At 39.6% G+C, this 12,529-nt stretch overlaps 1 protein-coding gene across 1 annotated transcript in view; it reads left to right on the plus strand.

The window, feature by feature from the left end:
* Positions 1-12,529, plus strand: part of THSD4 (thrombospondin type 1 domain containing 4) — a 289,380-nt gene that overhangs the window by 18,452 nt on the left and 258,399 nt on the right. The window contains exon 3 of the mRNA XM_082488552.1: positions 3,192-3,634. Within this exon, the coding sequence (XP_082344678.1) occupies positions 3,192-3,634 (443 nt within the window). The remainder of the gene's footprint in view (positions 1-3,191; positions 3,635-12,529) is intronic.

The following is a 12,529-nucleotide window of genomic DNA, read 5'->3' on the forward strand; positions in this document are numbered from 1 at the left end:
GGTTCAGCTCCTCTGCCCCGGGGAAGCATCAGTTATGCCTTAGTTGTTCCTGGGAGAGGTTTGGGGTGGGCCTTGGTGGTGCCAGGATCTCCTCAGGCAATCTGTTCCCAAACTTTGTTTGCCTTTCCACTAAGTAGTTTTTCCTACTAGCTAATTTGGATCACCTCTGATTAAATTTAAATCCACTGTTACTTGTGTGTTGCCTATAGGGGTGGAGAACAATTTGCTGCAAAGAGAAAACGGACAGCTCTTTGTATTTATTTATGTAAACTGTTTGGAGACTCATTATTGCCCCCTATGTTTTCCATTCCTTAAGCTAAGAGGCTTCAACTTATTCAGTCTTTTGTAGCAGGTTTCACTGAGTAGATTATGCCATTAATCACATGTCATCTTCTCTAAAGTTTTGTCTGTAGCCCACCCATATCTTTCTCAAAGTAAGAAAACAGAGACCTTAATAAAAAATAAAAGTGCATAAGCTGATTTGTAAGAAGTAAAAAAAGTAAGAAAACAGAGACCTTAATTAAAAATAAAAGTGCATAAGCTGATTTGCTACTGAAAATTCCCATCTCAGAATTTTGTCATGTCATAATTAAGTAGTACTGATAAATTTGTACATCGGTATAAGATATGTTACTTTTTGGTTAGCTTTATTATTATGTTAGATTAAACCTTCGTGTGCTATGTCTAAAACACTTCTACTGTGAAGATTAAGGGGTGCGAAATTGCTTTACATTGCCTTTAGTCGTTTAAAGTATCATTTTATCTGAAAGAAATCTTGCTGCAATGAAGTTTGGCAGCCAGAAAGTTCCCTCTGCAACAGGTCAACACTTGTCACTATTATATCAGTTTCTATTTCTGCACGATGAAATAGTTCTTATGTTAGTGGTGACTTGAGTTGCTTCCAGACTAACAGATTTTAGTTGTTGCCTGTACGAGTGTCTTTGGCTTTTAAAAAAAGGAATACTGAACTATCATAGAAATGATTAAGAAATAGTCCGGGCAAATGAAACCTGACTTGTCTGATAACAAAGGACTATTAGTTTTATAATAAGTAAATTTTACTGCAAATGGGGATCAGACCAGAAAAGCATCTCGGTGTCATTATGATTTTATATCTGTGGTAGAGCTACATTATGGTGTAGTGTAAGTATGAACAGTGAATATTCACTGAAAAAGTCACAAACTGAAGAACAGCTTGTTTAGTGGGTTGAATTGTGAGCCAGTGGTGTTCTGCTGTTGGATATAAAAGCAAATGTAACAGCCAGAAACCAAGACCTTGTTGCATGTTATTCAGAATTTTGATATGATGCAGTATTAGGTTGTACAGGCTGTTGGATTTAAAAGGCTGATGCCAATGGGGTACCCACAGAAAAAAGACATATTAAATACAGAGACATCTGCTCCTGTTTTCAAATAACATGGGAGAAATGGGTAACATATCACACCAATGCAGACGGTTTTTATTATTCACAAGTTATAATTAAACGCAGTTTTTGTGTGGTTGGTGATGAAAGTGTGATAGCAACCTCAGAGGGGGGAAATGTTTCAGATTATGTAGACCACAACTGAGTATTACACAGCAGCACCACAAACCCTGCGCTGGCTTGGCTTTTCATGTTGTAGTGGTGTTTTCAAGCCGTGTTTGCAAGCCCCGTTCCACCAAGGCCGGCCACGTATGTAGTGAGCTGATCAGTGATGTGTGCTCACTGGCACAGGGGGGTTGTGGTTCAGTTAGTGACTGCGCGTGTTATCTGCGGCTAGAGGCAAAGTATGTAGATGTTAATCTTTTGCTGTTATACAGTAATGTTTGAAGCAAAATTATTAAAGGAAGTTAGGTGTTTAGGAAGTCATCCTTTGAAGGGAGAAGAAGTGACAGACAGACAAGGCTGTCTTCCCAGAGTTCATTCTGAGATAGCTACACGCTTGAATAGGACTGGAGAGGTATGGCAAGCGTTTGTTTGTGGACAGTGCCTTTTTTTTTGTCTCCTAATTGAATTGATATGTGTGTGTGCTTGTTGGTACAAAGGTTATTCAGAATATATAAACTATTAAAGGATGTGAATTTAAAAGAATGTTCTACATATTAATAATTGTGAGAATCAGATATTAGAAGCCTGCTTGGAAAACTTGTGATTCAGCCAGTTGGAAGAGGGAAGCAACAGAAAAACTGTGTTTAATGAAAATAGATCTAATTTCTGTGCCACAAAGTTGAGTTCTCTGCCCAGCGTGAAACACTGTATCTAGCTCCAGGAATGGGTAAAGCTTGGGGCACAAGTCCACAGGCAGATGGGGATGGGTGGTTGTAACTTCTAGGCTTTGCTGATACCTTGCCAACCACAAGGTCAGGATATTTAAGTATTTGGCCACAGCTTGAGGAGTTAATTCTCCTTACAGTAACAATCCTTGCCCTTCCTAATCCTTCCTAGCTTCCTTCAAGAGAACCCCCCCACACACACTTTGGGGTTCTTCTTTGTTTTGCTTTCCCTGTGCTGCTGAATGGTGAGCAGGGGCTAAGTGGCACCGAACACGCCAGGCCAACAATTCATCCTGTCTTTATTGAACCTGATGGGGGTTTCTGTGAATGTAGGATTGGGATGGTCACCTTGAGTAGCTCTTTTCCTTGAAGCATTAATATGGGGGGTGGGGGGAAAAGGGTAATATAAGAGTTAACTATTGCAGTATTTTTGGCTGGCTGGAAATCAGCCTGTCCTCTTACGTTATTGCTTTCCTAAAAAGTTCTGCATTAAGTGGGATTTCCTGAAAAACTATTGCAACCACTAGCAATCGCCATTGTTGAGGCATCAGAGAGCAGCCAGTGTCTGTTGACCCAAGTTTGTCACCAAAAATAACTTTACTTCCTGACTTTGCTAATGTTAGAATAGTTTTCAATCTCTATGTGTCCAAGCTTTGCATTATGCAATGTTTTCCATTGCTGAGAACTAAAGAAAATCTATTCCTATCCAGATTGTCCAAAAAATACTTTTGGTCAGAATGGTCAATGGCTATAGGAGACCTCCTCCTACACTGGCAGAACAGGCAGCTGTTTGATAGGGAATGAATAAGATGAGTTACTTCCCGTTTCATTCAGTTTCACTTGTGACTGCAGAGTGAATGCCTTAAAAAGGATATTAGTGCTCTCCTGGTATTACAGTGTGAATTCTTGTTCCTAAGTCAATCTGTTGTGTTTACAGGTTCCCCAGAGGATAGAAGAGCAAAGCGATGCACCTGAGGATAGCAGCGCGGGAATCCCAGGCATGTGGGGCAGTTGGGGCCCCTGGTCTGCCTGCTCTCGGAGCTGCAGTGGTGGGGTGATGGAGCAAACGCGGCCCTGCCTCCCAGCCTATTACCGGGAACGGGGCTACCGACGGCCGGGGCGGCAGTACCCGGCCTCAGAGAGGACTCTGGCTCATCAAAATTCGCGCCACCGCGAGGACTCGCTGACTGCCTATCCTGGCCATATTATTTCTGCCATCCGCACATCCGTGCCACTTCACAGGAGCGAAGAGCAGCTTTGGGCTGGCCTTCGGGCCCCTGCTCCGTCCGGAGGCCATAACGCCAGCCACCTGAGCAGAGGGGCATTGAGAGGCAGCAGGCACTCCCAGTCCCAGAGGCAGAACCCCAAGCCAGAAAAGAGGTATGTGTCTGTGCACGCGTTTTATCCTTGCTGTGAATGATTTATCTTAAGCATGACATGTCAGGTTAGAGTTGATATTTTTTTAATACTTATGGAAAAGTTATTGAAGACTAAGACTGACTTTTACAATGTTTACTATCTTCTGTGGAAGGCTGTCCTCCCTGTTGACTACTTATATGATAATACCCAAGGATACAATTAGTCTACAATTGTAATAGGTGGATTATCTAATTTCCCTTTAGATTTGTTTTATGATTTATTGAGATTTTTTTTTCTTTCCTGCTACACTGACATTTGACATTTCCATCTTCACCATAGTAATAAAAATCAGAACAAGTAACAGCTCTATAATTGGATTCTTAACTTTAACAGCCATTCTGATTTTAATTGGTTGAAAAAAAGATTCATCAAACTTTTTTCATAAAGAATGGCCAACCGTCCATTCACTTTATTTCTAGTCAAAACTCTAGGTTTGTTTAGTATTTTTCAGAGAGTTTCTATTTATAGGCTTCTTGTTTTCTCTTTTCCCTTTTTTATTTTCTATCACCTCTTCTAGCAGCATGTTCTGTTTGATGAAACTAAAAAATGTGGTTGTTTAATACACAGAATATTTTAAACACTAGATCTGTTTATATCAATTTCATAATATTAGCTGTTCAATATTTAAGGATGGGTGGAACTGTGCTGTTGCAATGAATTCCAATTAATTCTCCAATGTCTGGAGAAACACTTTTTTATCTTCTTAGATACCAATCTATCAGATTTTTTTATATATAAGTATGAAAGGAAAATAGATGTGTTTCCAGTTTGGAAACTAAGCAGAACGGGTATGGAAAACCCCTGGGAGGGGGTGCTCCTGAAACATCTCTATTCTGTCTTTCCTCAGAATATGTATTCCAGCAGTTCTCTGGTTCTTTCCCTCTCAGCCCTTTTCTGGGAGAGTATGGAGAGATTTTTTTTTTTTTGGGGGGGAGGGAGGGGAGGTTAGTTAACAAAAAACCCAACCCAAACAAAAAAAGAACCCCAAAACCAAAAAACCTCCTTCATATCATCTGCTTCTTTAAGATTCTCAGGTGAAGCAGTCAACTGTAATTCCCTTTTTAAAGACATCTTGCTGACCCAAACATAAACAAAGAATGTTACCTTGAGGCAATATTCTGGCCTGACTGGAATAAGACAGTAGGAGAGACTGTTGCTAGTGATAAAGACATCCTCAGCCCCTGCAAGAAACTCTCTCCATGTAAAAGAATATTTGAAAATAGAAATTAACCTGCTAGTCTCCCGTTTGTCTCAGTGAAGCATAAATTTCAAAAAGCAGGACCGGCTGTTCAGCTTTGATCTCCCTAGGTGTTGGCCATTTCCTTTAATCACTGCTTTGTCTTTCTTTCAAACCCGTGCAAATGGATAGCCCAGACCTGGAGAGTATAACTTTGGTACGGCACTGATGATCTTATAAAAATTCAGAGAATGCCAGAGGCAGGCTTTTACTAGCAGCGTTAACATGACTGCGTTGAGACAAAAGTCGTATTTTCTTTTTCCCGTTTCCCTACTTAATCATTTACTATAATGTGCCTCTGTTCTCTGCTGCACAGGGTAACGGGTGCGGGTTGTAGTACATCGCTGGGTTATTACTAATAGTGGAAGCCTGGCCTCGAACCATCTGCACAAAGCCATTTGAAGCCTGTTTGCTCCAGCCCTTGGCACCCTCCGTTTCCGAGGGAATCCCTGCTGGCCGCACTGCGGGGGCCATCTCCGCTGGCTGTCCCTCGCTGCTCTGGTGGCCTCTGCAGGCCAGGAGAGACTGGAGCAGTTTGAAACAGTCGCTGCAGTTATGGCTGCAACTCGAGAAGACAATGAGCAGAAAATAATATTGACTGTGTGCAGCAGTGAAGCGATGTGATTTCCTAACAAATGCCTTGCTGTATCAGATATTGAAACGATTATAATGTCCATTGTGGCTCCACTTTCCTGTATGATGGAGGCCTTTGCTTTTGAAAATTCTTGTGCTTTCCTAAGCACAGTGCAAGCTTCTGTACCACAGTTGATTTTCCACCCACACTCACACTGCCCCTTGGCAAAAGACTGTGGATTCAAGGTCAGCGTTTTAATCTTATTTGCGTAATAAGTTATTTCCATCTTGTGTTAGGAGGGTCCCTGGTGGCTTTAAAGCCTGTTGTATTGCATAACTTTCAGATTCTTTGGTGGTGACTGTAAAAACAGAACGAGAACAAAAAACGTTATTTGAAAATGAAATTATTAGAATGACAGACCTGATAGTTTTCCTGAATTTACAAAACCCAGAGTACAAACTTTCCTTACAAAGGAGATTACTGGTCCTGTCAGATATATGGAAAATGGATTTCAAAATGTAAATTACTCTAGACCCGATTTTTATACTCTAGAACAGTGTTCAGTGTTCACTAAGTGGGCGATAGTGGAAATTGCTATCAGGCTATTAAAAAAAAAAATAACATCTGTGTTTTCACAGAATGTAGTCGGCAAAAACTTTTGGGGGATTTCCTATTTACTGTACTTGACTTTATATAAAAGCTATAATTTTAGCAGATTTCCGTAAAACAATAAAAGAGGAATGGACATTTGTGACTGAGAAAAGGTAACATTTGATGGCATGGTAAGATGAAATTGGACGGCTTCCAAGGCAAATATGTTTTGACGGCCATAGCAGTCCTTCAAAGCAGCCAAATATGTTTGTATCATTTAGCAACAAGTGGAAAAGTTCTCTGCCTGCTTCCAGGCAACTGACAAAGAACTGTTCAGTTTCTTTAGCAAAATTCAAAATATAATTTATATATCATACATGTCAACATACCTTGTCTGTGAAGAGAATATTCTCATTTTCAGCTTTTGAAAGTTAATTCATGTATGATTCAGTTAGGCTTTAGAAACCAGGGCTGCACATGATGCTCAGGGAGCGAGAGATTTGAGGTACCTATACTTAGATGCCTGATTTAATAAGTTGAAGTGTTCCCCTTTTTATCATAGCGCTGTAAGTAGAGTTGTTGCATAATTGAAATGTGTTAGGAAATTAGTCAGCTGCTGGAACGAGAATGGAAACACAAGAAGAAAGCGGATGGTTCTCTGAGTTGTCCGCTGGCAAAGGAAGGGAGCTCTTCTCACCTTTGAAGAGTTGAGCTCCCGTTAGCACAGCCTTGTTTTTTATTTCACCTAGATGAAATGCATGGACCATACTGTACAGTGAGAACAAACAGGAATGAGGAGATAGTGGAAAAAATATCAAAGCATTTAGCCATCTTTAGAGAGAGGAACATATGGAAAAGTAATAAGGGGATGCAAAAGGAGAATATTCTTTAAGAGAGAAAACACATCTCAAAGAAATATCATTTGTGGACCAGGTTTTGGTATTCTTTAAGTGTTGCATTTCCAATTCTCTATTGTGGTGACGGAGAAGACAAAACGGCAATTTTGCATAGACATGCTGAGTGTTACAATGGTTACAACTGCCACCTTCACTTTCTCTGAGTGGACTTCCATGGCAGGGCGGCAAAACTTCTCTGGCCACTTCTGTACACAATGCGTACTTTATATGTGGTTCTTGGGAGCAGAAAGAAAAAACTACATTTGTCACCAGAATAATGAAATAAGTAAAGCAGGCTTGCTCAAATAGTGCAAGGTTAAAGAAATATGTTAATAAGGAAAGGACTTCCCTAAAGCTCTTTTTATATTTGGGAGAGGAATGAGAGGAAAGGTTTGCACTGAGGAAATAATCCAAAAATCATCAACTTCTACCCCTGGCTATAACTCTGTGGTCTTTATTCTGCTGCCAGCAGCTGACATGAAAGTCTGTTGTGCTGCTTTGTACCCTGTATAGGGTCAGTTTGCATCTCGAGGCCTGAGCAATGGGAAGGAAGAGTGTATCATTTAATGTCAAAACAGAATTTCCTTTCTGAAAGTATTTCTTTTGCCCTCTCTCACAGATGCTTTGACCAGGCAAATGTAGGTCACTCGGTTGGCAGGTCTACAGTTAACCTTTAAAGGGACAATTGAGTTGTTGTTTCCTTAACCAATTTAAGCATCATTAGCTGCATGTTCTGATGCAATTTTTGTGACCTGTTCTACTCAGTACCAGTTCGTAGAGGTGGACAAATGTGTGATTGCTGGACCTTCAGATTCAAGAAGGTAAAATTTTCTCAAGTTCTGAGGCTTTATATTTATTGGCATGGGTGCTTGCTTTTCTTAATCTTTGGAATGAAACCCAGCTCAAGTACTTAGCTATCACTCCTTTCGTTATTTCTCTAATAGAATGAAAATGTGGTGCGTTGTACCCCAAAGCCAGTGTGGTTGTAAAAGCTTATTGGGGGTTGGTGTGCGTGCAGGAGAAGACAGAGGGAGAGGATTTGATCCTTATATGAGGATAAATTTTCCAGAAGTCTAAGAGCAGCAGTAGTAATCAAAGAATTCATGTTGATACCACTTGGGGGGTTTTAAGCCATATGAGAAAGATGTTTATTTTCCTTCTGAATAAAATTCCAAACAGGTTCTAATAGCAATAAAGACCATGTGAGGTATTTCCTGGCAAAATGAATAGCTAGCTGGGGTGGCTGTGGCCTCAGGTTGACTTTGTGCTGTCGCACCTCTCATCTGGTTATTAATCCCCCTGATATGCCCTAGGCCTTGCTTATTATTACCTAATTAGTATCACTTTTTATTATGCCCCTTGAGCACACTTTGAATGGTATTACCAAAAGTAAAAACCTAAGGTGATATTATAATTGCAAGCCACCCGAGAAGCTTTCTTAATCTTACTGCTGAACATTTATTTCAACCCTTCCTGAGGCAGGTTGGCTGAAGGAGGAGCGGGGAGGTGAGAACGCTGCGAGCGTTCACGCAGGTGTGAGACTGCCTTGTACCAAAGTCAGTAAGGGGCAGAAACATAACAGCTCCCCTCACAGTTGTAGTGCATCTCAGCAGTTATGTGGTTGCTTGTATTGAATTTCTGCTGTTTTACCTGCTAACTGCATGATTACATTATTCATTCAAACCTTAAAGATGAAGCTAAGGGGAAAGACTCGTAGACTTGTTACTAAATTTCCTGGGATCAGAGGCATTATTCAACTTGTAGGAAAAGAGGGCTGTAGTATTTGGGCTCAAATTCTGGAATCCTATCTCAGTGTTGAAAGTGACATAAATGAGGTTATATAGCACTTGCTGGGAGATCAGCAAAAGCCAATATAGTAAGTTATTGTACTGGGCATGTTGCGACTACGCTAGACTGGGGTATTAGTGGTCATCTCTGAGGATGGACAATTTCATTTAACATAGTTCACATGTATCTCTCTTATATTAAACCAATTAATTAAACCTGTTCCCAAGAGGCAATTTACTTAGTGACCTTATTCATTAATTCTGCTCTCAGAAAAATATAAATACTTGTCACCCTTAATACAGTATGGAAATGAGAGAAGAATCACCCAATTTGCCTATGGAAGATGTGCTTTTTAGGTATAGTTGGTTACTCTGTCCTCTAGCAGTTGAAATTTTTAGGTCAAATATGTTCGCGATAGTTTTAATACTCACACACATATATGATACATGGGAAGTTGTGAATATCCACAAACCATGGTGATGTTACCAGAAATGTAAACCAAGCTAGTTATTTCCATCGTTTTGGTTACCTTGATAATGAAAATCAGTGAATGCCTACACTGATTTAATTGCAATGAAATGTGCTGATGTAGTGTGAATAATATGCTATAATGTGGCAAAAGAACTTTGTGATAATGGCTCCGCTTTCCAATGCGTGATACACTCTCAGAAGGTGTAGTTTAACTCTCGTGACCAAACATTTGATGAAGATAACTGCTCACTGCTTTAAGGCTATTTTCAAGGTCAGTGAGCAGATAGGCGTGCATTTTCATAACATAAAACAGAGTCAAAGGGCTCCCTTCTTTCATTCATGTTTAAGTGATTTTCTCCAAATTGATTTAGAGCTGGTGAAAAGTGACTCTGTGGAATGCAGAGCTGCACAGGGCTGTGGTACAGTACTGAGAGGCGACACATAGTGGCTTTTGATGTGAATCAGCCTGACTGCTGAGAGCTCTCCCTTTTGGGTAGATGGAAATATGTTCCCAGAACCAGTAAATCACTCGTTTTTGTTAAAAATTATTCTTGTGAAAGAATCTGCTAAAATATTGCAAGATATAAACTTGAAAGCATTTATGACCAGGATAAGACAGTTTATTTTGTGACTTAAACTTAAAAAAAAGGGGGCCAAAAATGCATGGTGGATAGTCTTTTTAACGTAAACCTTGTTAGCTGTGTGCCTAAGAATATATAAAACATGAAAGATAACTAAAAGTGGTAGGAGGGCTGGAAAAGAAATGATTGAATAGGACAGCTGTAGGCCAGTTGCAGTTTTGAATTATGGAGGAAGTGCCGGGGATTAAAAATGTGTATCTGAAATTACTTTAAAGATACTATTTTAGGAGTAATAAAAATAATGAAGTACACTAAAAATATATATACCCGTACCTAACCTGTTAACAGAAACCCATGTAATTAGAACCTGTTTTTTTCATTTGAAGTTGAAGTTTTGTCTGCAAAGACTTCTTGGTCTCCCTTTATTTTTTTCTTAATTACATTTTAAATATCAGAGTGATATTTCAATAACTTCATTTCAGACAGGAGTAGCTACTAAGTCACTTTCAGTTCTTCAGAAACAAAATCGAGGCAACTGTAACTATATTAAGGACTTGAACTGTATGTAAATGTGTAGTATCCTTTAAAAGCTGTCAATTAGAGTAATGTGATGTTGCTAAATAGATATCTTGCTATGATCTAAACTATTAGGTTAAATCTTGGTACACTTGTCCACAGAAATAGATTTAATTAAGTTAGAATATATGTAATTGATTTAGTTAAAGAGGATTTGGCCTCCTCACTTAAGCATGCGTATAGTCCTGTTAAAACCATGATGGGCAGTAGGACTTAAATTTAAGCTAAAGAGCTTTGAGAAGGATTTAAGGGGACTGAGCTCCTTTAGAACTAAATTTCTAGTGGGAATCAAAGAAATGCACTTTTGGAGCATTTTTTTAATATAAATTAATAACTGCAATGCAAAAGCACAAATGCATTTTGCAGTGATGCGTAGTGTGGAATATTGTTTGGGAGATAAAGCTGTAAAGCATATTTGTACTCTTTCTTCTGTCTTTTCTCCCTCTCTTTTGTTTTGCATGTAGAGCCTCTGTTTCTGAAGATGGATCACTGTTCAGCTTGAGTAGTGCTAGCTGTGGATTGATTGCTTTGTTGGTAGGACAAAAATACAGCCAGCAACATTTCAGAGATTAGATTATAGGCAGCTGCTTAGTTCCCAAGTGAGAATAATAGGCAAGAACCTGAAGAATGCTTGGGTCCTGAGCACCCACGGTAGCATTGGGCTCCATGTGCAGTTAGACCAGGCTCACTGATCAGATGAGTTTCCTTAGCGTATCAGAAGACTTACCTGTTAATGCCAGGACAGGATTCCTGGTAAAGCAAGTCTCTGCAGATTTTGAAAAAAGCTTCAAACTCAACTGAACTCTCAACAAAACTAAAAGAAAGTGCTAAGCGTTGGTTTGACATCTGTGCAAATGCTGTGATGAGATTCTGTTGTCTTTCGTTACAGTGGTGGTTGTGGCTGGGCTTACAGGGAAGAAAACTGTCTTCCTCTGCTTGTGAAATAATTTCTGCCAATAGACAAGAGGAAATTCTGGAAAAAAAAAAAAAAAATCACGAAGCCCGCAATTCTTGTGCATTTTTTCCTCCTCATCCCTGGTGAAATTGGTGGCTGAAGGCTGTTACCTTCCCCGAACATTACATTACTCCTTGAGAAACAGAGTGAAAGGTTGTGAATCGAAACTGAGGGATGTTGGGAGTTTCTTTGGATTCATTCTAAGAAAAGATTCCAACAGTAGGACAACAAGTCTTCCGTGGTGTCGTAAATGACAGTTTTTGATAATGTTCAACCGTGCAGCTTTTTGTTTACAAGAGAAGAAGTATTTTGATACTAGGAGATAAGTTGAATGAAATACTGCAAAGCTCATGTAAAATACATTCTTTACTCTGTCTGACATCAGAAGAGAAAGAAAAGGAGTTATGCTTCAGCTGGAAGTGAGCCAGGGAACCTCTGTTTAGAGAACGGTGGGAGAAATGTGAGGAGCAAGGAAGTGATGAAAAAAAGGGAAAAAATGAAAAGGTGTGTGGGAGAGAGGCTTTGTAAAGAGCACTTAAGAGAACAGGTGGAGGCCCAGGAAATCTGTAATCTTACTTGCGTATTTTAAAGACACTGCATATCCTTGGTTCAAAGAGGGCTTCTATTCAATATAAATAACCAACCCACCAGCTCCGAAAGCACTTCATTCTTAGTGAACCTCAAGAACACTTGAAGTTCAAAGCATTGTTTTTAGCGTAAACTCTGTGAGGCTGTGATAATGCGTTTATTTGCCAACCAAGGCACATGTATGCTTACGGCTAAAATTAGAAAAAGCTACTACAACAAAATTCCTTCTTGTCATTCAGTGTGCTGCGAGGGGCCAGTTCTCACTAGTCTCAGCCTACTTATCCTCAGCATGAGAGAAATTGTTAATAGTTAGACCAATAAGAATACTAGCTAATAATAATCACTTTAAAATGTTTGCTACAATCCTTTCACTAATAGCACAAAACCTGATTTTCATACTTGTCTGGGCAAATGTATTTTTGAATTCAAGAATATATTTAGATTGGCTTAAGTTTAAAGGAGCCCATCGTTTTTGTTATCAAAGTGCTAAACAGATTTGTCTGAACAATCAGGGAGGTGTGTGCGTTTATGAGAATTATGCCCCAAAAAAGAAGATTGCCAGATCTGCATTAAACAGCTGTTATGCCTCTACTTGAGAT

Source organism: Vanellus vanellus (assembly GCF_965231255.1).
Source record: "Vanellus vanellus genome assembly, chromosome: 11".
Lineage (NCBI taxonomy): Eukaryota > Metazoa > Chordata > Aves > Charadriiformes > Charadriidae > Vanellus > Vanellus vanellus.